Consider the following 24,205-nt stretch of genomic DNA (forward strand, 5'->3'; position numbering starts at 1 on the left):
ACCGGGATCTGCAGCGGCCGCGGCGAGGCCCGGTCCCGGCTCCTCCCGGGCTCGGGGCAGAGCGGGCGAGCCCTCCGGGAGAACGGCAGCCCCGGGGCGGGATCCGCCTCCGCCTCCCCAGGACGGAGAGCTTCGGGAGGGCGGATCTCGGGCGGAACCGCCCGGACACGGCTCAGGCCCGGGGGCGGAAAGAAGAGGTCCCGCCCGCGGGAGGCCGAGGGGGACGCTGGGAGGGAGAAGCGGGGCCGAGCGCCGCCGCCGGAAGATGTCTGAACGGGGCCCCCTCCTCAAGGAAGAGTTAGGTTCATGGGGGCGGAGGGAGCGATGAGGGGTCTCCCCAACAGCGACTCTCCCGGGGGGGAGAGCAGAGAGGTCCGGGCATGACTTAAGGAGCCCGGTACACAGCTGGAGCTCAATTGGTGCAGGCCCAGGGCTGAATGACAGCAGATTCCTCCCGGCCTGGAGAGCCAGCTCTAGAGGCGCATGCGCACTCCCCCGTCAGAGGCCGGCTTCATCGCCCCACACCAGGCGGACCAGTCCTTGGGCCCCGCCCCCGCTGCGGCTCCTCCCCCGGCTCCTGTCCGCCCCGCCCTTCCCGCCTGCGGCGTCCTTCCGCGCGTGCTGGCGCGCTGACGTCGCGGTGGGCGGGGCCTGCGGGTGGCGGAGCGAAGCGGGAAACGCTATGGACGGCGTAGCGGGCGGTGCCCCAGGTGAGCGACCGAGGGAGTCCGAGCAGGTAGGGGGCGGCCGAGGGGAGGGGCGCCGAGCCCCCAGCTTTGGACCCGAGGCGGTGGTCGTGGTCGTGGTTGGCGGTCGCGGCACGGAGTAAGCGCCTACTGTGTACCGGGGTGGGCCCAGACAGAAGTCGGAGCGCGACCTCATGCTCTGGTGGAGTTTGTGCCTTCGGCCCTCCATCGGCCAGCATAGATTAGGCGCCTGTTGTGTGCCAGGCAGTGCCGTAGTAACCAGAGAGGCTGAGCCTCCACCGAGGTCACAGGAGCCCCCGCAGGCCCTGGGGGTGAGACCCTGAGCACCCCCGGCCCCCAGAGCCTCCTCCAGCTCCCAGGTCCTGGGCCGGCCCTCCTCGGAAAGTATTAAGCACCTCCTGCATGCAGGTGCAAGGCAAGCAAGGGGGGGGGGGGGCTTCTCCCTCTACCCCGCCCCCACTCAGGGCAGGGGCAGCTTCCCCTCCCCCACACACTTTCTCGGCTTGTGGACCCTCCGGACCGAGGTAGCTGTCTGACCTTCAGGCCGCAGCCCGTAACACAGGGGCAGGCAGCGCCCCCCGCCGGGCAGACGCAGACCGAGGCAGCCCCTGGACGAGGAGCTGGGGGGGGGGAGCCTGGCCCCGGGGGAACCTGGGCCTGCACTGTCACCCTGCCCGCCCCCCCAGCAAGCCCAGCCCCCCGCGGCCCCCCCTCCTCACCGCAGCTGCCTCCGGAACCCTCCGTCAGAGGCTGGATCCGAGCCGGCGCTTCCCTGGTGAAGCTCCCACTGTGCGCCAGGCGGGGCTAGGCCCGGGAGATGAGGAGGCGGCCCCCCCCAGGCCTCCGCCCCCCCCAGGCCTCCACCCCAGGGCCTCAGATTTAATGGGGCGCAGTCCCTGCCCCCCCTCGCTGCAACATCCCTGAAAACTGAAGGGTTCCCAGCGAAGGGGGCGGAGAAGCCGGAGCCCCGCCATGGGACCTGCCAGGAGGGGGGCTGAAGGCATGGGGGGCGGGGACACGGTGGCTCTTTTCCGGCAAGGTTCGGCTGCCTGTCCCAGAGGGACTTCCTACACACTGCTGGGAAATGGAGAGTGAATGGAAGAATGAATGGGCATTTATTAAGCGCTTACTGTATGCCAGGCCTTAGGTCCTGCCTTCAAGGTCCCACCACTCTGGGGAGGAGGAGACAGACAGACCGAGGGGGTTGGGGGCTGCATCTCCATCGGGGCTCCTGGGGGGCGAGGGCCCCTCATGCTGCCCCAGTGCCTGCGGAGCTAGGGGTCTCCCTTCGGAAAGTCTCCCCCAGGACCCTGCAATTCAAGCCCCTCCCTCCGCCCCAGGTGCCCCCACTGCCACTCGGTGGCTCTGCTTCCAGTAGCGGTGACTGCCCTGTTTGTGGCCCCTCCCCAGCCACTTCTGCCCTTGGGCACGGTCTCTGCCCACGGAGGCTGGTATGGGAGGGCAGGAGGCGGAGCCCTCCGAGATTATAAGTGCCAGGCAGCGCGCCCTGGGACTCCGGGGAAGGCTGGCGCAGCGTGGAGGACAGCATCCTGGTGGTCTGTAGCTCTCCCTGGGCGGGGTGGGGAGGGGGGCGGGCTATGGAGGACGGGAGGTGCTCCCGGCTCTCCTTTTCACAGCCCCCGCCCGTTTTGCGGGGAGATCCGGCGCCTGGGGTCCCCTTTCCTCCCACTTTGTTTCCATGTTTGCTCCTGAGCCTCCGTCTGCATTTCGCGCTTATCCCCAGCCCGTGACCGGCGGCGAGGAGCGGAACCGCAGCAATGGGAGATTAGCGTTGGAGCGACCCCGCCATGTGCAGTTACTAGTCCCCCGCGCTCACGGTTCTCTGGTTTTGCAGTAGATTTCTGTGGGAAGGTGAATCCTAGGGCACGGTTAGCATTTTATCCCGTCAGCGAAGCGGATCCTTCCGGTTGATTTGTCCTATCCTGAAACTCCCTGTTTGGTTCGTTACGTGAAGTAGTATTTGAGCGGCCTTCCAGGGGCCCGCCCCCTCCGCCGCCTCATTCCTTCGCTCCTTTCCCCACTCATGGCCGGCGCCATGGCTGTGGGAGCGGGGAGGGCCTCTGACCTCTCTCCGTTACACCGCGGCTCCCACAGTCAGCTCCCTTACCACGGCGCCAGCGAGCCCGTCCGCGCCTTGGCCGGGGGTCATTCGTGCCAGTCCTCCCCCCCCAGGGGCTGCCCGGTGGACGGGGGTGGAATCTCAAGGTCCCCTGCTGACTGATGTCCCCCAGCTCCGCGGGCCCTCGAGCCTGCTTGAGCTGTGCTCTGCAGCCCCCCCCTCCCCCCCCCCGCGGGGGGGGGGGGGCGTGACCGGAGGGGCCGCGGGGAACTGCTCAATTATCAGTGAACGCTTGCTTTCTCTACCTAGATTATGAATCTGGGCACCCAGGCTGGGAAAGACTTCTTGGGGGATGGAAAAGGCCAGAAAGCCCTGCTGTCCACAGGCCCTGCCCCTGACCCCTGACTGACTGCGCAGGGGCCGCCATCCTCCAGCCGACTGCCCGTCGCCCCCCCACCACGCTCCTTCATACTCCCCCTGGTGGGAGCGGGCTGGGCTCTTACCAGGGAAGAGATGGCTAACCAAGGAACTGGGTGGAGAGCGCCGAGCTCGGGTGCCCAGCCGGGAGGGCGTGCGGAGCTCGGGTGCCCAGCCGGGAGGGCGCACCAAGCTCGGGTGCCCAGCCGGGAGGGCGCGCCAAGCTCGGGTGCCCAGCCGGGAGGGCGCGCCAAGCTCGGGTGCCCAGCCGGGAGGGCGCGCCAAGCTCGGGTGCCCAGCCGGGAGGGCGCGCCAAGCTCAGGTGCCCAGCCGGGAGGGCGCGCCAAGCTCGGGTGCCCAGCCGGGAGGGCGTGCGGAGCTCGGGTGCCCAGCCGGGAGGGCGCGCCTCGTGGTTTTCCATCCAAAGACTGTTTTGTGGGGAGCTAGGTGGCACAATGGCCGGAGCCCTGGTTCTGAAGTCAGGAGGACCCGAGTTCAAATCCGGCTCTGACACTTCACACTTCCCGGCTGAGTGACCCTGGGCAAGTCACCTGACCCCAATTGCAGGGGGGGAACCATGTGTTTTATTCATGTCAATTGTTAAAATGTCTGTCTCTGCGCAGTAATGCTCCTCCCTTTCCCCTGCCCTCCCCTGTAACAAATAACTACAGTTAAGCCAGGCAGTTGGCACTTTGGCCCTGGTCCTGCACTGGGACCTCCAGGGCAGGGCGTTCCACCAAGGAGGCGGGACAGGTCATTCTGTACCCCGGTTCTGAGAGGTCTTCTCGGGTCTCTTGGAAGCCATCCAGCCCTATTTCTCAGGGTTCAGTGCGCTCCCCTTTCATTCACATACCCAGTGGGTAGATTGCCCCATTTGTGCTCAGGTTTTGGCTGCGGCAGAAAGCGCTGGAGGTACTTGGTGACAGGCTCTGCCAGCTGATCCTCAGAGAGGTGTCAGGGTGCCCAGGGGCACGTTTCTAAGGGTTTTGTAATTCGGCGCTCTGCCAGCCTCCTGGGGATGAAGTGGAAGCTCAGGGCTGTTTGGGTGGTTCGGCTGATGATTGCCGGGGATCCTTTTCCCCACGGGATTGTCGCTAGCCTGCTCTTCTCCGGTGAGAACAGCCCGTCAGGATCCACTCAGGGCCTAGCAGGAGGAGTCCCGGTCTGTGTTTCTACGAATCTCGTCTATTGAACCCTCATCAGAGAAAGTTGTTAGGGAGTCTCATGGGAAATGTTTTTTCCGAGTCTCTCTCTCTGCCGGGTTTTCTTAGCTGCTTTTCAGCTTGGGCTAGCCAGCTTATTCATCTTGGATCCTTTCCACTCCTAATTAAGCAAGCGTTCCCCTCTAGCCAGAGTTGGGCAAGCTCTGTGTCCTTTGACCTCTGCTTTGATTGGGGAGGAGAAAAGTGGGAGGGCAATCTTTCCTGTTAGATCACATGATTGTGTGGCTTTAATTGTGTATGTGGTGTCAGATAGCCGTCTGACCCCTCCATAACATAACCGCAGAACCCCCTTTTCTGCCAGTTTCACCAGAACTTTTGTCAAATGGGGAATAGTTGGAGCTTTGGGGTTTATGTTCATCCCCAGTGTGGTCAGTGTGTGAGGTGGCCCTCTCTGCTCCCTCTGTCTCCTTCCCCCAGGCTCTTATCTTTCTAAACCCCTTTAACATGGCATCCCCTTTGTTAGGGTTTGTCTTGCTAATCCCCTCTTCTCCTTCTTCTCCCCTCTGCACTTTTTCCTCCTTTCCTATTTCCCTGTTGAGTAAAATGTTTCTCATCTTTCTCTCTCTTTCTCTTTCCTCACTCCCTTGTTCTCACTCTCGTTCTCTGTCTCTCTCTCTGTCTCTCTCTCTCCTCACTCCCTTGCTCTCACTCTCTTTCTCACTCTATCACTCTCTCTGCTCTCACTCTTCACTCTCATTCTCTTTCTCTCTCGCTCTCTCTCTCTCTCTCTCTCTCTCTCTCTCTCTCTCTCGCTCTCTCTCGCTCTCTCTCTCTCTGTCTCTCTCTTTCTCTCTCGCTCTCTCTGTCTCTCTGTCTCTCTCTCTCTATCTCTGTCTCTCTCTCTCTTTCTCTGTCTTTGTCTCTCTCTCTCTCTCTCTCTCTCTCTGTCTCTTTCTGTCTCTTTCTCTCTGTCTCTCTCTCTCTGTCTGTCTCTTTCTCTCTCCCTCTCTCTCTGTCTCTCTCTTTCTCTCTCTCTCTTTCTCTCTCTCTCTCTCTCTCTCTCTCTCTCTCTCTCTCTCTCCTCACTCCCTTGCTCTCACTCTCTCTATCACCCTCTCTGCTCTCACTCTCATTCTCTTTCTCTCTCTCTCTCTCTCTCTCTCTCTCTCGCTCTCTCTCTCTCTGTCTCTCTCTTTCTCTCTCTCTTTCTCTCTCGCTCTCTCTGTCTCTCTCTCTCTCTCTATCTCTGTCTCTCTCTCTCTTTCTCTGTCTTTGTCTCTCTCTCTCTCTCTCGCTCTCTCTGTTTCTTTCTCTCTCTCTCTCTCTCTCTCTCTCTCTCTCTCCTCACTCCCTTGCTCTCACTCTCTTTCTCACTCTATCACTCTCTGCTCTCACTCTTCACTCTCATTCTCTTTCTCTCTCGCTCTCTCTGTCTCTCTCACTCGATTCTCACTCTTTCCTTTGACCTATTAACATGTGCAGGAGGTTCAAGTACTGCCTGTTCCCCATGCCTTACTTCAATACTTTTATTTGTGCACCCCTATTATTTGACATCATTTTCCCTCCCCCACAGCGTATTCCTTTTCCCGCCTCTTTCTTTTCTTCTTTGAGGAGGATCCTATCCAAACTTTGAAAAAACCACGTTCAGGTTCTCTTCCCTTACAGGACTCTCTCTATGATCTCTGCTGTGGATAGAATCCTCAGGGGATGCAGGTATCATCCCACCATGGTAGAACATTAACCATTTATCTTTGTTTATTCAGTCTTTCTAATTGCTTGTTCCTATTGACCTTTTTTATTTCTCTCGTTATTTTTTTCAACTTAAACATTTCTGAATTCCCTTGATCAGGAATTCTTGGAAATCCTCCATTTAAGGTCTATTCTCTCCCCCCTCCCCCAGGATTAAACACAATTTTGCTAGGTAAGCAAAGCACTTGTGTTTCTTTGTTATAATCTTTTTTGCCTTTTGCATATCCTGTTCCAACCCGCTGCTCTTTGCAGGTGGTGGCCCCTAAGTCCTGAGTATTCCAAAGGAAGCTCCTCAGGCCTTGGTCTTTCCTGCACCTGAGTGTTTCCCCTCTGACTTAGAAGCTCCGACTTTTAGTTGTGGTGGGCCGGGAGCGTTCATTCAGGAGCTTCTTCCAGAATCAGGAGTTCCCACTTTGCCTTCTGGTACTGGGGAATCTGGACAGTTTTCATGCATCGTTTCTTAAAAGATGTTAAATTTTGGTTTTTCTTTTGGTCGTGTTTTTTCAGGTAAGAGCTCTATAGGTGTAAAGTTATGTGACTACAGCTCTCCCCCCCGCCACCCACCCCAGTTGGTCAGGATTTCTGCCCTGGCTCCAGACTAGTGCGGATGAGAGATAGGAGACCCTGTTCTGCTCAAAGGCTCAAGGCCGGCCCCTCTGCCAAGGTTGCCTCACTGGGTCAGGGGTCTTTTGCAGAATGCTTTGTTCCATTCCTCCACACGTGTAGCAGTTATGGCTAGACTCCATTGCCAGGATTCACAGACTTGAGCTCTTGGGCAAATGATCCCCTGAGGAAAAAAGTGGCCCAGTTTGCCTACTCAAAAAGCAAAGCACAAACTGGCAGCAGAGCTTTTCACTCCCACCTGGTTGCATTACCTCTGCCCAGGAGAACTGACCTTTACACTGGGATTAACAACAGAACTGGTGCCCAAGCCAGATAAGGAGCCAATGAGAGTTCTCAGCCGTGAGTTCAAGCCCCGTGGCCCCGATGTTGGCAGCCAGCTCGGCTGGGTCCCCGGACCTGGTATGAATCAGACAGGGGTGCAGACAGAAGAACTGTGTCCCCACTGAGGACGTGGCAAGAAAACAAGGTCACCAGCTGTAAAAATAGAGAATGGGGAGGGAGAGCTAGAGAGGGGAAAAGTCGGCGAAGTGCTCTTACCTTGGCAGACAGCAAGATTACTGAACGATGCCTCATGTGAGAGGAGAGCTGGATTTGGTGGACGTCCAGCCCTCGGTATCTCACGTCCAGCCCTGAGGCTGGATGCTTGTGGGCGGTTGTTTAGTAAATGAGAGGTTCCTAGTTCACCAGCGTCTTTGGGAAGCATTTGGTGGCCCCACAGGATTCTCGGGGAGACGGGACGTGGCGGGACTTGTTGGTAGCTCAGGGCCAGCACGGTGGCTGTCTCCGAGGCAGCACCAGGGCCCTGTGCGCTCGCTGGTGGTAACTTCGCTCTCTGTATGGCCGTTTGCAGATGGCCCGGGCCATGGGCAATGTTCCTCACCATCCAGGACAGTCGGTGCTTCGGCGGGGCCACACTGTGCCAGAAGCCTTTCCCGGCTGTCTCTTCAGGCCTGGTTTCCCCATTAGATCGTGAGCCCCAGACAGACATTTACCATGGCTGAGGAACAGCTGTCAGTTCTGGGACCCAGGGCTTAAGGGGGATGTGGTGGAGCTGGAGAGAGTCCAGCGAGAGAAATCCTGGGTCTGTGGGAGAGGAGGACCATTGGGAGGCACAAGGTGGGGGCAGAGGGGGCGGTGACGGTGCCAGCCGGTCTCGGGGAGGAACGCTTAATGCAATAAACATTTATTGAGGACTTACTGTGTGCCAGGGACTGGCTGTGCTAAAAGCCTGGGATGTTTTTTCACTCTGGTTGTTCAGTCATTTCAGTCAGGTCTGACGCTTTGTGACCTCAGTGGGCTTTTCTTGGCAAAAATACTGGAATGGTTTGCTGTTTACTCCTCCTGCCCATTTCAAGAAACTGAGGCAAACTGGGTTAAGTGATTTGCCTGGGGTCGCACAGCTAAGCAGCGTCTGCCACACTCTCGTTTCCTTGATAAAAGCGTGCTTTAGTTTTTAAGAACTTTCACTTCACCTTCCAGGAATTCCACTTGAGTTTGTATCCAGGCTTTGTTTTTCTTGGAGCTTTGGCCTGTAAGTGTTTTGGAGCCATTCTCTTCTGAATTTGTGTCTTCAGCATCCGAGGGTTTTGTTCTGGGATTCCTTTTTTGGTTCGCTCATCTTCCAGGTATTTTCTGAGTTTACCTTAGGGCCATTCCGTGGACCCTTCTGGAGGGAAGGTCTGATCCGGTCCTAACTTTCTTGGAAATTAAGTATTCTATAATTCCAGGATCGCCGGGTCCTGCCAGTGCTCGGTGCTCCTAGAGTAAGGGGTCTGATTCGGGGCAAAACCGGGTCACTGACTCCCTGGTTGGAGAGGAACTCTGCCAGTCCCTGACCTGAGTTTGGGGCTGAGCAAGAGCAGATGCTGCTGGCTTGGGCCCCTCCCCACAAGCAGGAGGCCCCACTGAGTCACAGGGTGAGGCTGGACGTTGGAGCCGAGACCTTGCTCTGCCCCTTCTGAACCTTCTACTCTTGGCAGATTACCGGAGACCCTCCACACGGCACCCCCAGGGCACAGGTCCTCCTCTCTGCCCCGACTCTGCACTGATGTGTTCTTATAGGGCACAGGGCTCGCTGGCTGACTCCCAGCTCAGGGCACGACGGGAGAAAAGACCTGCTGTAATTTCTTTTCTCTCTTAGATTTCCAGATGAGAATTCTTCCTGGTAGTTTTGCTAGATCTGTATAAAGGAGTTCATGTAGGTGAGATAGGGAAGAGGGAATTCACTGTGCTTCCTGCTCTGCTGTCATCATCTTCTGCCCCGTGTGACTTTTTATCGTTTTTCTCATGTAATGGGCCTGGAACTGATCCCCCTGTGCGGAAGGGAGCCGCCCTAATGTCAGTCATCTCCAGGATGTGGTTCCGGGTCGACTAATAGAGCTACGTGTCAGTAGATGCGGGGAACTATGAGTTGCCTGGCCATATAAGGAGAAAAACGGCTAGGCATTGCTAAAGGAGCTGGCCCCGCCCACAATGGGAGGTTTCGGGGAGGGTCCGAGAACCTCTATAAGAGGAATAGCCAGCAGCAGCTCGGGGAGACATTTTGGGTGCAGACAATAAAGAACAGCTCTGGGGGCAGAGCCAAGATGGCGGAGAAGAAACACACGACTCAGTGAACGTCCTCACTCCCTCACAACCAATTAGATAAATTAAGTCTCAAAATTAGCTCAGGACTGATAGATACCACAAGGACTGGAAGCACGACTTACCAGCTGAAGAGAATCTGGAGTTTCAACAGGAAAGGTCAGTTCTCAGGGGAGGAATAAGAAAGACCAGCACAGACGGTGGGGTAGGGGCACACTGCGCCCATTGCGCTGGGAGGGGCTCTGGGATCAGAGAAGCCACTGAGGTAAAGGAATCTGGCACAGGCTGTTAGCTCTTCTCTGCTAATTATTTAGCAGTTCAGAAGAGAAAGCCAAAATATTTTAAAACTCAGATTAGATTTCCCCCCCCCCCCACCCTGGGGGTGACTCGGCAGACGGCACCAGGGGGTGTGGCCTCAGCTACCTCCTGAGAATAGTTAAGAGACTGACAAGTGGGTGGATACGGCCCAAGGCAACACACACGGCCTAGCTTAGCTGGAGGGAGTGGAACTCAGCTCCAGGAAGTCCCAGAGAAGCGGAACCTTTGAACTAGGGACCGCAGTTTCTGGCAGACACTTCCAGTTTGAGCACAGGGGCTTCTCACGTCACCTGCTGCAAACATCCACTCCCCACCCGGACACATAGCCTGGGCTTCCTGCAGTCTTCACTATTCTACGCCCTCGAAGCACAGCAGTGCTAATCACCTCTGAGACACTCCCAGGGAGGGGGTGGGGAACTCTCTCCCAGAGCTCTCTCTTAGCGCGGGCGCGGGGGCCGCTGCATCCATCCGGTCTGGGAGGAAGCTGGTAAAGAAGTAAATAATTTCCTACCCCAGGGACAGACCCCAAAACATTTTTTAAGTATGAGCAAAAAAGCTAGAAAAACTATAGATTCCTTCTACACAGAGAAAGAGCGGGTGTCCAACCCCGAGGAAGTTAACAGCAAAGATTCAGAAGATAACAACCTAAAGGGGAACGATTCCTGCCCCCCATCACATAACTCTCTCCTAGAAGAAGCTCTTAAGAAATTGAGGGAGATCGAAGAAAAATGGGGCAAGGAAAGAGAAGTTATGATAGAGAATAACAACATCCTGAAATTGGAGTTGGAAAAAATAAAGAATTCACAGGAGATGCAGGGAAACAAAATTAGTGAATTAGAAAAGGTTAAAAAAACACAGGAAAGTAGGATTTCTGAATTGGAAAAGATAAAAAAGTCTCAAGAAAATAGAATTTCTGAATTGGAAAAAGAAAATAATTCTCAAAAAAAAAATTAGGGAAATGGAAAAAAATTCAATAGAGCAAAATAATTCATTTAAAAACGAAATTGGACATTTACAAAAAGAACTAAAAACTGTGAAAGAAGAAAATAACTCCTTAAAAGTCAGGATGGAACAAATAGAAATGAATGATTCACAGAGAACCCAAGAATCAGTCAAACAAAACAAAAAAAATGAGAAGCTGGAGAACAACGTCAAATACTTACTGGGAAAATCTATAGACCTGGAAAATAGATCTAGGAGAGATAATCTGCGGATTATTGGACTTCCAGAAAACTATGACCAAAAAAAGAGCCTAGATTCTATTTTACAGGAAATTATCAAAGAACAGCTCTGCTACATGTTGGCTCTCTGTTTGCTTATTCCCCGCTCCTGTCTCCGGATTTACATTTTTTACATTTTTCCAAATACATGTAAAGATATTTTTCAGCATTCACTTTGTAAGATTTTTTTCTCCCACTCTATGTGACTTGTTTTTTTTTTAAGTATATTTTAATAGTATATTAGTTTTCTAATTACATGTGGAGATGGTTTTCCACTTTCCTTTATGTGAGATTTTGAGTTCCAATTTTCTCCCTCCCCAAGACAGTAAGCAATATGATAAAGCTTATATGTGTATCTTCATTTTTAACATTTCCATGAGTCATGTTGAGAAAGAAAAATCAGAACAAAAGGGAAAATCCTCAAGAAAGAAAAAAAAAGAAAAGAAAGATGAAAATAGTGTGCTTTAATTTGTTTTCAGTCTCTGTAATTCTCTCTCTGCAAGCGGGTAGCATTTTCCATCCAAAGTTTGTTGGAATTGCCTTGAATTCATCACGTTGCTGAGAAGAATGAATCGATCATAGTTGATCATCACTCAATCTTGCTATACAGTTATTTCCTTGCTTCTCACTTTACTTAGCATCAGTTCCTGTAAGTCTCTCCAGTCCTTTCTGAAATCATCCTGCTGCTCATTTCTTATAGAACAATAATATTCCATAACACTTATACACCAAACTTGTTCAGCCATTCCCCACTGATGGACATCCCCTCAGCTTCCAGTTTCTAGTCACTACAGAAAAAGCTGTCGCAAACATTCTTGCACCTGTGGATCCCTTTTCCTTTTTTATGATCTCTAGGATTCAGACCCAGGATCAGGGAGTCTGCACAGTTTGAAAGCCCTTTGGATTAGTTCACAATTGCTCTCCAGAATGGCTGGCTCCGTTCACAACTCCACCAACAATCACTTGTGTGATTTTTTTCTAAGTTATTTCCTTTTCATATGTACTGATTTCTTATTCATTTTAGACATTGATAATATGGTTTTCCTTTCTATTTTTGATCAAATTAATAGTGATTTATCTATTTTATGAGCCTTTTTTAAAAATTCATCTTGTTTTACTTATTCATTTAGTGCTTCTTTTATGGTCAGTATTGTTCCTTTATTGTCTGTGTTTTTCTTCATTATTGTGTTTATTTTGGGCTTCTGAATTTGATGATTTTCCCATGTTTTTAGGTTCATACCCAATTTATTTCTCTCCTTGTTCATGAAAAGTAGACACATAAAAATTTTTTCTAAGAATTATTTGCTCTTAAAAGCTTGATATGTTCTCTCACCATTTTCATTGGGGAAAAAATTCTCTATGGTTGAGACTGTAAATGTATGTTCCTTTCCTGAATTTTAACTCTCAAGATTTGAGAAACGACAGAATACTTAGGTGCTGAATAATAGCCCAGGAGGAAGGAGCCCTACCTGGCAAAAGCTTCTGGTTCTTCCTCATCATCCTCCCCTGATTTCCTTATGGGTGCTGACTGCCCCATTTGACTGTGAGGCCCTTGAGAGATTTTTGTCTTTCTTTTTATCCCCAGAGTTATACCTGGTACACAGTAGATGTTTAATCAGTGCTTATTTCCTGACCAATGACTGAAACATAAACCCTCTCAAGCTTCATTTTCATGGACACTGGAGACTATATCAAGCTTTTTCTAATGTAGACAGAGAGACTCTCATAGCTTGAGAGTGTCCCCACATCTGAAAATGAATCTCTTGAGAGTTCCTGTCATGGGGTGATCCAGACTTGACTGAGTGTCCCCAGAACAGGATGTCTCTCACTAGTGTGATGTCTAAAATCCAAAGGGGCCAGTAAAAAATGGAACTTAAAGGAGGCCAGAGAGGTCCATAGACAGAATCAATAGAAGATAAAATCGTTGAAAGAAATCTTATTCCATGTTGGAAGGGATGTGGGAAAACTGGGACTAATGCATTGTTGGTGGAGTTGATGGAGCTGTGAACTGATCCAGTCCTTCTGGAGAACAGTTTGGACTGTGCCCAAAGAGCTGTCAAACGGCGTAGCCTTTGACCCAGTAGGGTCTTTACTCACCCTGTACCCAAAGAGATCTTAAAGGAGGAAAGGGGACCCACGTGTGCAAGAAGCTGGAAGCTGAGTGGCTGCCCATCAGTTGGAGAATGGCTTAAGTTCTGGTATACGAATGTGATGGAATATTACTGTTCTGTAAGGAATGACCAGCAGGAGGATTTCAGAGAGGCCTGGAGAGACTTAAAGGAGCTGATGCTGAGGGAAGGGAGCAGAACCAGGAGATCATGGTACACGGCAACAGGATTGTGCGATGATCAACTATGAGAGACCTGGTTCTTCTCAGCGGTTCAGTGATCCAGCACGGTCCCAATAAACTTTCTATAGAAAATGCCCTCTGCATCCCAAGAGGAAAAAAAGAAAAATGGAAATCGTAGCTGAACATTCAGCTAAAAAATCAACCAAAGAATGGAAATGAGTGAAAGAATGAAGCCTTTGTTAAGTGATGATTGTGTACAAGGCTTAAGTATTGGGGACACTGACACAGCCAGTTCTGAGACGACCTTTGCTCTCAGAGGAGCCACTGGGAGCAATGTGGGAAGCCCCTGCCTCGGACTGAGGAGGGGCTGCCAGGTTCACACCTGGCTTCAGGGTGGCCATTTTGGCCACTGAGGGGAAGATGGATTGGATGGGAGGAGAACTAGTGAAAGTCCTGGAATTCTGTGAGAAGAAGATGAACTGGTCAGAATGAGGGGTGAAGGTGGGCAGCCCATGGGAATGGCCACAGAGGGGGAGGAAGGTGCCCTGGACCCGAGTGCCCTTCCAGCACCTGGGGAGGCCGGGGCTTCCGTTGCTCTGGCTCACTGTTCCGCTCAGGAAGAGGGTTATTCTTGGCCATTTCAGCTGGAGAAGGGAATGGAAATTTCCTTTTCCTTCTGCCGCTCTTTTCTCACCAAGGGATCTGCTGGCGTTCACCCTCCTGTTTAGTCTGGGTGGCCCTGTTCTTGCCGACCGGTGTAGGGATGGCTGGAAGGTCCAAGTCATTCAGACTCACCTAGAGCCTGGCTCGTTCTCTCTCGTGACCTTTTCGTTCTTGTTTTTCCTAATTAGAAATGGGAGAGACGCCGAAAGAAGATGTCCCGCTACATGACGAGTTTCTGCTCTGCGGTGGAATCGTAACCCACGTCCTGAAATGTGGGCCCTGGTCCGACCTCTTCCACACGGAGGGTTCCAAGGCCCCAAAGCTGCTTATCCTCATTATCCCAGGTGAGCATTTTGTGTCAGAGAAATGCAGATTTTGGCTGCCCAGGGAACCTCGGAGACATTTTCAAACATCAAAAAACTCATTAAATTTGATGATGAGGTGGCGCAGTGGATAGAGCCCCAGCCCTGAAGTCAGGAGGACCTGAGTTCCAATTTGGCCTCAGACACTTATCACTTCCCAGCTGTGTGACCCTGGGCAAGTCACTTAGCCCCAATTACCTCAGCAAATAAATAATTATATTTATTCATAAGTGAATAAATAAATAAATTTGATGATTTCTTTTCCCTCTTCTGCAGATATGTGCATTAAGGATTTAGGGCCTCAGGAAGTATGTAAAGTAATCAGTAGCATCTAACATCAAAAGCAGCTTTTTGTAGGTCTCTCAGACTTTAATGCTTATTAAGATTGATTTTTTTTTTAATTTTTATTTTCAAAATACTTGCATAGATAGTTTGCCACATTCACTTTTTTTCTTTTTTTAAAGCTTTTTATTTTCAAAACTTTTACATGAATAAGTTGTCAACATGGATTCTTGCACAGCCTTGTGTTTCAGATTTTCTCCTCCTCCTCCCCACAGATGTCACGCAATCCAATATCTGTTAAATATGTTAAAATATATGTTCAAAGGGGGCAGCTAGGTGGCGCAGTGGATAGAGCACCAGCCTTGAAGTCAGGAGGACCCGAGTTCAAATGCGACCTCAGACACTTCCTAGCTGTGTGACCCTGGACAAGTCACTTAACCCCAGCCTCAGGGGGAAAAAAAAAAAATGTATGTTCAGTCCAATACATTGTATTTGTACAATTCTTTTACTGTGCAAGAAAAATAGGTCAATAAGGAAAGAAAATGAGAAAGGATGGAGAAAAAATTTGATACAAACAAGTTTGTACAGACTAGCGACTTGTGGGACAACAGACGAATTAAGAGAAGTATTTTCACAGAGGTGAAAATACCGTGTTGTGATCCACACTCAGTTCCCCCAGTGTAGACGGCTCTCTCCATCACAAGACCATTGGACTTGGCCTGAATCACCTCATTGGTCAAGAGAGTCCCATCCATCAGAATTGATCATTGTATGGTCGTGTTGTTGCCGTGTACAGGAATCTCCTGGCTCTGCTCCCGTCCCTCAGCATCAGTCCCTGTGAGTCTCTCCAGGCCTCTCTGAAATCCTCCTGCCGGTCGTTTCTCACAGAACAATCATATTCCATAACATTCGTAGACCACAATTGACTCAGCCCCTCCCCCACTGATGGGCAGCCACTCAGTTTCCAGTTCCTCACCACTAGGGCTGCCTCAAACATTTTTGCACATGGGGGCTCTTTTCCCTTTTTTATGGTCTCTTGGGGATACTGCTGGATCAAAGGATATGCAGTTTGGCAGCCCTTTGGCTCTGCAGAGTGGTTGGTGTTCACGACTCCACCAACAATGTATGAGTATCCAGGTTTTCCCACAGCCCCTTTGACATTCATCTTTATCTTTTCCGGTCATCTTGGCCAATCTGATGTACTTTTGTTGGAAAGTCCCCAAGTGACGAGGTATAGAGCCTTCCTGCTCCTGCCATATACCTCAGAAAGCTGAAATGAAGAAGAAAAGAAGCTGGGAACCGGGGAGGTTCTCTCCCTTGGGAAGTAGGTCTGTGACTACAGCGGAATATTGTTCTGTCTAAGAAACGGTGCAAAGGATAGTCCTGAAGGCACCTGGGAAGACCTTCACGATGGATGGAGAGTGAAGGGGGCAGAAACAGGAGGTCAGTGATGACCGCAACCCCCACGGCTGTGGGAGACCCTGTAGCCTGGGTCAGGGCAGCGTTGTCCCTGTGGGCTTTGTGGACAGGAGGGGCCCGGGGCCCCTGCTTTCAGAAGATGAGAGAAGGCTTCTGCTTGGGAGCAGGCAGGATTTGGGGCGGTCACTGGGAGAGCGGAAGGGAGAACTCTGGGAGGGGAATCCCAGGCGCATTTGGCTAGGCCTTTCAGAGTGCCTCGGGGCCATATTTCTCCTTTTCTCCGGGGTCTCTGGTAACCCGCTCCCCCCAGGAAGAAGTAAGTGGGAAGTCTGGCCCTTGTGTCCTCTGCGTCACCTCTTCCCCCGCGGAGGGGCCCCCATCAGATCCCCGACACTGTCCGTGTGTTTGCAGGTAACCCAGGGATTCCCGCCTTCTATGCGGAGTTTCTGAAGGCCTTGTACCTGAACCTGGAGAAGCGATACCCAGTGTGGGCCATAAGCCATGCCGGCCACATCTCCGCCCCCAGTGGAGTCCAGGTGAAGGAGGAGAGCCCGGAAGGTAAGGCGGGTGCGCTCTGTTGGGGACTTCTTGGGTCCCGTTGAGGCTCTGGGGCTCACTGGACAGCAAGGGGAGGGGCCAGGCAGCCTTGCCCTCCCGTGGAGTCCAGCACCATTTTGTGGGGCCGCAAGCGTCCATCCTGGTCACTGAGGGGAGCAGGGCCTGGAAGGCATTGGACTGGCGGGGGTTTGTGGTGGGACCAGGGGTCCCAGGAAAGTGCCAGGCTGGTGGGACTGGGGGTCCTGGGAAGGTCCCAGGCCTGCAGGGGCTTTACCTGCCAAACAGAAGCATGTGTGCCTGGTCCCAAAGGGCAGGAGGAGGCAGACCCTGGGCAGGGATGGCAGGGAGTGTCGCTCCCCTGGCACCCTTGTGGTGGGCTACTCCTGGGAGGATGCCAGAGGCATAGGTGGGCTCACACACACAACGGGCACGCGGTTCCGCTCCCTCTGGGGGTGCAGGATTGGCAGTTCCTGGCGGGGCTTGGAGCGAGCCCGCTAAAGCCCTCTCGGTGTGTTCCCTCCACAGACCCGAGTTCGAGAACACCGGACGATGCCTTTGGCCTTGAAGGCCAAGTGGAGCACAAGCTGGCCTTCCTGAGGAGGTATGTGCCCAGCAGCCTGCGCCTGGTGATCATCAGCCACTCGGTGGGCAGCTACATCTTGCTGGAGATGATGAAGCGATGGCCTCAGCTCCCGGTGAGTAGCGCGCCCCTTTGTCGGCACCCCAAGAGGCCGGGACACAGGGCTGACCAATGTCAAAAAGTCCCTGGGCTTTGTGCCTTGGGAAGAGGAACTCATGAAGGGTTCCAGAGAAGCCTGGGAGTCCGCAGTACTCTGTGTCTCCCTGCCAGCTCCCGGGGGCACAAAGTTAGTCATTGCCGCCTCCCGCAGCCCCCCACCAACAAGGACAGTCTGTGGGGTTGGTCCTAGTATCCACACAGCTCAGGAAGGGGGGCTGGGCTGTTGTGGGGAGCGGGGAAAGGAGGCGCCCACAGCCCGGTCAGCGGCGAGGGCCAAAGAGAAGGCCCATGGGAAGGGGGAAGGGGCAGAGCCTGGCGGCTGGATGTGCCCCGGGCCTGTGGGAGAGGAGGGCCCAGACACCTGGGGCAGAAACGAAGGGCCCGGACCCTTGATTTAGATCCAGAAAGAGGAGCTGTAGCAAGAAGATAAAAAGAAATGGAGGGAACGAGTGGGCGAAAGAGGAAGCCAGATTATGTAGGAGAGTTTCCTAAAGAAAGAATCCTAAAGACCGAGATAAAAAGTTAATCCAAACAGTTACCTTCAGCAAAATAGCAGATTTTCAGTGGCGTCCCCCCGATGAACCTTTCCCTGTGTGACACACAAAAGCACGGCCTTTCTCACATGACCGGACAGTATAAGCTGTCTGGCGCGCCATTTCCCAGGACCCAGCGGCGTCGTAGGAGCCCCCGGTGAGCGTTCTTCCCAGAAATAAAGCCAGCTCAAGAAGCAGAGAAGTGTTGGTTAATATGAGCCAATAGACTAAAACTGACAATATTTCCTAAGTGAAGAACTAAGCGTCTTTCCTAAGAGTTCGTTTTTCCTAAGAGTTCGTTTCTAAAACTGGAAAGATGACAGCAGCTTCCTCCGGAGGAACAAAAGGCCGAGCATCTCTAGGAAGATAAGGAACAGCAGGAAGAGGTTGGGAGGCGGGTGGGTGGAAGCGTCGGACAGATCTCGCTCAGTCACCAAAGCTCGGGAACGCTGATCCAGACCAAACCCGACGAGTGGAACATCCGCCTTGGCTGAGACCCAGGAGGGGTCCGGCGTGGCGTCGTCTTGTTGGATAAACCCAAGACTGATTCCCAAGTTAAAGACGTGCTCTCCGAAGAAAGCTCGGAAGAAGCTGGAGGCCGCAGTGCAGGAACGAGCAGGATTCCCGCCTCTCCCTGCGACCGCCGCTCTTCGCTCCCCGTGACCCACGAGCGTGGAGACGGATCCGCTCGCGGAGAGGAAGATGGCAAGAGTCGGGGATTTTTAAAGCTTGTTCTTTTCCAAACACGTGACCGTTTCCAGCCTTCAGCCCTGCAAAACCCCGGGTTCCAGGCTTTCCTCCCTCCCTTCCTTCAACAGCACATTCTCCGACACAGGTTAAACGTTGCAGTTCTTCCCATGGGACGAGTTACGGCTCCCACAGTGAATGGAGGGAGGCCCCGGAAGTTATGTGGAAAGTCTGGGTCACGGGAAATGACTTTTATCCAAGCAAGGCCGCTAGCTCTAGAAGAGGAAGGACAAGAGTCTGTCCCGGGCCAGGTGCTGGGCTAAGCCCTTAACAAATCCATCTCCCTCGATCCTCACGGTAACCCTGGGAGCGGGCGCTGATGGTGTCCCCATTCTGCAGTGGGGAAAACTGAGGCAGCCACAGGTGACGGGACTGGCCCAAGCCACACGGCTTCTGAGTGTCGGGGGCAGCCTTGGAATCGGCTCCAGGCCCAGCACGCGACGCTCGGTACAGCCGCTGCTCAACTGAGAAAGTGACCTCTTGAGCAGACTTCTCCTGCAGAGGTTCGCTGTGAGGCGGGGGAAGGGCTTCCCCAGGACAGATCCCACGCCCGCCCTGGACCCGCTGCCCACTCACTGCCATCTGTGGCCCGGTGGGAGCGGCCCCCAAGCTGCCCTCTGGCTGGGGGCACGGAGAGAGGGGTAGGACCCAGAGAAGCAGCCCCAGCGGCCTTGTGGGGAGGGGAGCCCCCAGGTGCCGCTGCTGGCCTTGTCCGGGTTCTGCCCTGGAGAAGGCCTGCCAGGCTGGAGGTCCTCCTGGCCCCTCGCCAGGATCCGGCGCCCGGGGCAGGGTCTGCTTCCTCGGGTGATTCACCGCTCCCACGTCGCTGAGCCATCGCCCAGGCTGGAGGTGGAGAAAGGAGGGCTCGAATTCTGGCGCTGGGACCCTGGGGAGGTCACATCACCCTGCTTGCCTCGGTTTCCCCATCTGTAAAATGGGGTGAAGATGAGGCCACGGAGAGTTGGATGTGACTGAAGTGACTGAACCACACGGAGGCACAACTACATGCATGGACACACACGTCACACACGCCTGTGCACGCACACCCGTGCACACTCATACAGCGACGCAGCCCATGTTCCCACCCGGCACACCTGCTCACACAGACCCCGCACCGGGCCCTCACACTTGTACCCGGGACCAGGCGCTGCCCACGCGGCGGGACCCGGGCCCAGCGGGGAGAGGCTTCCCCGCCCCCACACAGCGGACCGGCCACGGAGGGGGAGCAGCTCTGGGCGGTTGGGAGGAGCTCCCCTCTCCTGGCTCCTGGTCCCAGGCCCTTGAGCCCGCCTCCCCGCCTGACCTCGAGCCCTTTGCACAGTGTCTCGTTTCCTCGGGGACTTTCCTGGCCGCGGCCCAGGCCCAGAGGGACTTGCCAGGTGGGGTCCCCTTGCTGAACTCGCCCCTGGGAAATGGGCTCTTTTTGGTGTGCTGCCCCCTGGTGGCACCCTCATTAATCATCCCACTCCCGAGGGAGTGGCGGAGCCCAGGCTCTGGGGGCAGTCTGGCCCGGCGGGCTGCCCCGGTGCCCCCGTGCCCTCTGACGCGCCCCGTGCTCCGCCCTAGGTGCTCCGCTCCCTGCTGCTCTTTCCCACCATCGAGCGCATGGCCGTGTCGCCCAACGGCAAGGTGCTGACGCCGGTGCTGTGCTGGCTGCGCTACGCCCTGTACGTGCCGCTCTTCCTGGGCCTGAGCGTGGTGCCGGCGCGGCTGCAGGCCCTGCTGGCCAACTGGGCCCTTCAGCGGCTGCAGCTGGAGAACGAGGTCACGTCGCGCCACGTCATGAACTCTGTGAACATGAGCTGCATCGGTGAGCGCCGAGGGAGCGCGGGGGAGGGTCGTTCTCCCCGCCCCCGGCCCCTTCTCCTGTCCCAGCGGCCCCCCCTCCCCCCCCCCCGCCCCGGGCGCTCAGCCGCCACAGCCAGTGCCAGGAAGGGAGGGAGGCCCCGCTCCGGAAGGGGCAGGTCCGGACCGTGGGAGCCTCCGGTAGCGCCCGAATCCCAGCAGAGAGGCGGCCCCGGGCCATCCACGGGCAGCCTGCAGAGGTGGGCAGAGCAGGTGCAGGCCACCGGTGACCCCAGAACGGCCCAGCAGGGCGGCGCTGCTGGGGGAGGGACGGCGGGCGTCTGGCGGGACCCGAGGAATCTTGTTTGGCATCAGGTGGGAGGGGCTGTCCCTGTGCCCCCCAGGCGCTCCCTGAGAGCGGAGGGGCGTCGGTTAGGGGCTCCCCGTTCCTCCTCCGCGCCTCGGCAGCGGGTGTTTGTGGAACTGAATCATGGGCTGCCCCGGAAAGAGCTCTCGGGCTATGGGACCGCAGCTCCTCGGACCCCGGCCCCGGGTCCTTGGTCCCCTCCCCGGCCTCTCCTCCCTTCAGAGCTTCCTTCCCGCGTTCCCGATCAGTATTCAGGAAGGGCGGAGGGGCTCAGGGGCTCAGGGGGGTTCTGCAGGGGGACCCGGAGGGCGGCCTGGGGGTGAGGGTGGACGGGGCCGCTCAGCCCCCCTCCCCCTCCTGAGAAATCTGCCTTTCTGGGTAGTCGCTTTCCTCAGTCGCACCCCTGCTTTATTCTCCGCACTTAGAAGCCCCGCCCCCAGGAGCCGGGGAGAGGGAGGGGCTGGGGGGGCGGGGCTGCCCGCCAAAGCCCACCGGCTCTCCGGCTCGCGTTCTCTTTCAGCCAATGCCATGTACCTGGGGAGCCAGGAGATGAAGGTCATCGTGGAGAGGGACAACGCCACCATCCAGAAGCACTTAAAGAAGGTGAGGGGGTGGGGGAGCCGGCCCTGGGGGGGGGCAGATGAGAAGGGGCCGCCCGCCCTGGTGCTCACACCCGCGCCAGCGTTTGTTTCCCGAGACTTCTGCTTTACAAAGGCGGAGAGCCTTCCGCACACGGGGATGTGGAACGGGGTGTCGGAGAGGAGGAGCCACAGACTCGGGGCTCCGGGGGCAGCCCTTGGGCCCCGCTTTGTTGGCCTGTTGGTCTGTCACTGATGACAGCGATCCCTCCTTCTGTGGAATTGCGCCAGTCACACCGACCTCTGACCCAGAAACCCCAGGTCGGCCGGATGTGTGCAGGTGCTCAGGGCGGAATTCTCTGATATGATAAAAAAAGCTGGAGAGCCCACAACGGGCGAACCCCGGCATCTTCATGGGGCAGAATGGATGCCCAGAAGGCGGGCCCTGCCCTTGCCCTCGTCCCGAAGTTCCCTGGGGCTGGCTCTCCTTGGCAGAACACCTGGCTCACACCGCCGAGAACCCTCGAGCGCCTGCTCGGCCCGCTCTGCTCCCCTGGCCCAGCCTCGAGCCCCAGCCCCACCCCCTGCTTGTCCAGATCGGCCTGGCCCGACCCGGAGGGCCGCCCCTCCCTCCGTTCTTCCACCCGCTCCATGACCTCCAACAATAAGGCCCGGCGGCCCCAGCGGCCCTGGCAGCCTGCAGCGGGGGCAGGGCCGATGGAGGCCAGGGGCTGCTCTCCGTCCTTGCCCAGCTGGGCCTCCGGGCCTGGCGCCCTTGCTCACCCCCAGCCCCGGTCCCGGCCCCTTCCTCATCATCATCTCGGGACACCCGGCTCCTGAATCTGTCACAGCATGCCAGCAAGCACTTGTTTGGCTCCTTGGGTGTGCTAAGTGCCGAGTCCGGGGCGCACAGAGAGGTGCCCACTCTCTAGAGCTCAGGGTGGCCCGGGCTGGGGTTTGCGGGCAGGGTGCCAGCCTGGCAGAGGAGTCGGGGAAAGCTTCCTCTGGAGAGGGGCATCTGGGCCCAGGTTTGAAAGGAGCCTGGCAGGCCCAGGCCAGAAAGAATGCTGGGGGATTTTTGGGGGGTGGAGGAGCAGGTCAGGTCGCTGGGGTCCGGGCAGAGGATGCCATTGGCTGCAGCCTCTCGCCCCAACCTCCCTGACCTCCCCAGCACTGCCCTCGGGCCCCCGGAGCCAGCTCAAGGAGCAGCCTCCGACCCTTGGGCACCCCCTGAGTTGCTCCCATCAGAGGGGCCTCTCATGGCCCTGGGCTGGGGACCCTCGGCTTTAAGCCCTTCCCCATTAGGATGTAGCTCTTTGAGGGCGGGGTTGCCCGGCCCCTTGGTAAGGGCTTCAGAGAGCTTTGTGCCTCCCTCCCTCTGCCATTGCCCTCCCTCGAGGACCTTCGAGGGCTCCCGTGTGCTTGTGTTTGGAGGGGGGGCTGGCTTCTGATCCCCCCCTTCTCTCTTTGGTCTTCCAGCTGATCTTTTACTACGGCAAGACAGACTTGTGGTGCCCGGTCCAGTACTACGAGGACCTGAAGAAGGACTTCCCCAGCGGGGACATCAAGCTCTGCGAGAAGGGCATCAAGCACGCCTTCGTCATGTCTTCCAACGAGGAGATGGCCGCCCTGATTGCTGACTGGTTACGGGATGACCTGAGCAAGCTGTAGGCCGGCTCAGGCCCGAGGGCCGCTCCAGCGTCCGGCGGCCGGATCGGGCCGGACCGGATTCTGATGGGGCAGCCTCAACTAATGGGGCGAGCACTTAGGAATCTGCCCTCGAGGAATCAGCCTTGATTGTTCTTGGTGACGGGAAGGAAATGATCAGGGACCGACCCAGTGAGCAGATTCGGGGCCATCCGCGCCGTGTGGCGAGGTTTCTTACAGAGTTAGAAAAGAAAAGCACCCGAGGAGGAGGAGCCCGGAGGTGGCGTTGGAAGGGGTGCCCACGAGGGCCTGGTCCCCCCGGCTCGGAGGGTGGAGCAGAGAACTGGTCCCCTCGCCTGGCTGGCAATGGCCTTGGCGATGCCCTTTGAGACGCCAGCCCCTCAGAGCTGGGGTACTGGCCTGGGGGGGCGGGGCCAAGGGGCTCGGGAGATGGGAGAAAGTGAGGTTAGACCAAGGTCACTGAGGTCCTTCCCAGAGTGCCTGGGAACTGAGACCCAAGGTGGTGTCCGAGGGATGCCTCTGCGGGTAGAGTCTTGGGGAAGAGCAAAGCATCCCAGACTAGCAGGTCTTCTGCCTCCCCTCCTGTCTGAGCTTTGATTCCCTGTCCCGAAAACCTGGGGCTTCTCCAGACCATGGGCTAACCTGTGACTCCCCGGCCGCCCTTGAAGCTGGACCATGAGAATCCCTTGCCTTCTGAAGTCTTTCTTTCTGGGTGGAGGCCGCAGTCAGGCTCGGGCCTGGGGTGCATGGGCCCAGTCTCAGAGCCAGCCTGTGGTCTGGGCACCTCGGCCCATCCAGGACCACGGGGGTGCCAGGGGGACAATTGCTCTCTAAATGACACAAGGTGGGATCTCGGGGCACCATAGTGCCTGATGTGGCTCGGACTTCCAGTGCGGTTTTTCATTCATTAAAACTGAAATGCTCCTGGGTCACTTAATGAATCCATCCCATCTGACTCTGTGTGGCTTGTCTGGAGCTGGGCCTGCCGAGGGGCTCCCCAGAGACGGGGCTGGGTCCGGACTCCTTGGCCCTGAAAGAAGCATTGGAGGAGAGCAGCAGTAAGAAGTTCCCGGGCAGGGGGGCCTCCACAGCTCTAGAGGGTCCCCAGCACTTCTGTGCATTAAGAAATGCAGGACCGGCAAAGGGTGACAGAGCACCGCCCCGGAGCCTCAGACCCTGGTGGGCTGGGCAACTCTGGACAAACCTCCTCACCCATCAGCATAAAGGGTCAGAACAGCCCCGACCTGAAGAAGATCAGATAACACAGTGCGTGTAATGGCCTTACCAGAGTGCCAGGCACACAGTAAGTTCTTCACAAATGTTTTCTCCTCTCCTTCCTTCTTTCCTCCCTTT

General features: G+C 55.7%; 1 protein-coding gene across 6 annotated transcripts; it reads left to right on the forward strand.

Moving 5' to 3' along the window:
• Positions 1-7: 7 nt before the first annotated feature.
• Positions 8-23,797, forward strand: LDAH (lipid droplet associated hydrolase). Of its 6 annotated transcripts, none has more exons than XM_074285368.1 (7): positions 8-297; positions 14,003-14,158; positions 16,289-16,435; positions 16,961-17,130; positions 20,021-20,264; positions 21,127-21,209; positions 22,664-23,797. In XM_074285368.1, exons 2-7 carry the CDS (start codon positions 14,005-14,007, stop codon positions 22,853-22,855), a joined length of 990 nt encoding a protein of 329 aa, XP_074141469.1. In that variant the 5' UTR covers positions 8-297; positions 14,003-14,004; the 3' UTR covers positions 22,856-23,797. The 6 variants fall into 6 exon arrangements, with proteins under 6 accessions (XP_074141469.1, XP_074141465.1, XP_074141466.1 ...); XM_074285364.1 differs by lacking the exon at positions 8-297 and adding an exon at positions 585-710; XM_074285365.1 differs by lacking the exon at positions 8-297 and adding an exon at positions 617-736.
• Positions 23,798-24,205: the final 408 nt, after the last annotated feature.

Source organism: Sminthopsis crassicaudata, chromosome 2 (assembly GCF_048593235.1).
Source record: "Sminthopsis crassicaudata isolate SCR6 chromosome 2, ASM4859323v1, whole genome shotgun sequence".
NCBI lineage: Eukaryota > Metazoa > Chordata > Mammalia > Dasyuromorphia > Dasyuridae > Sminthopsis > Sminthopsis crassicaudata.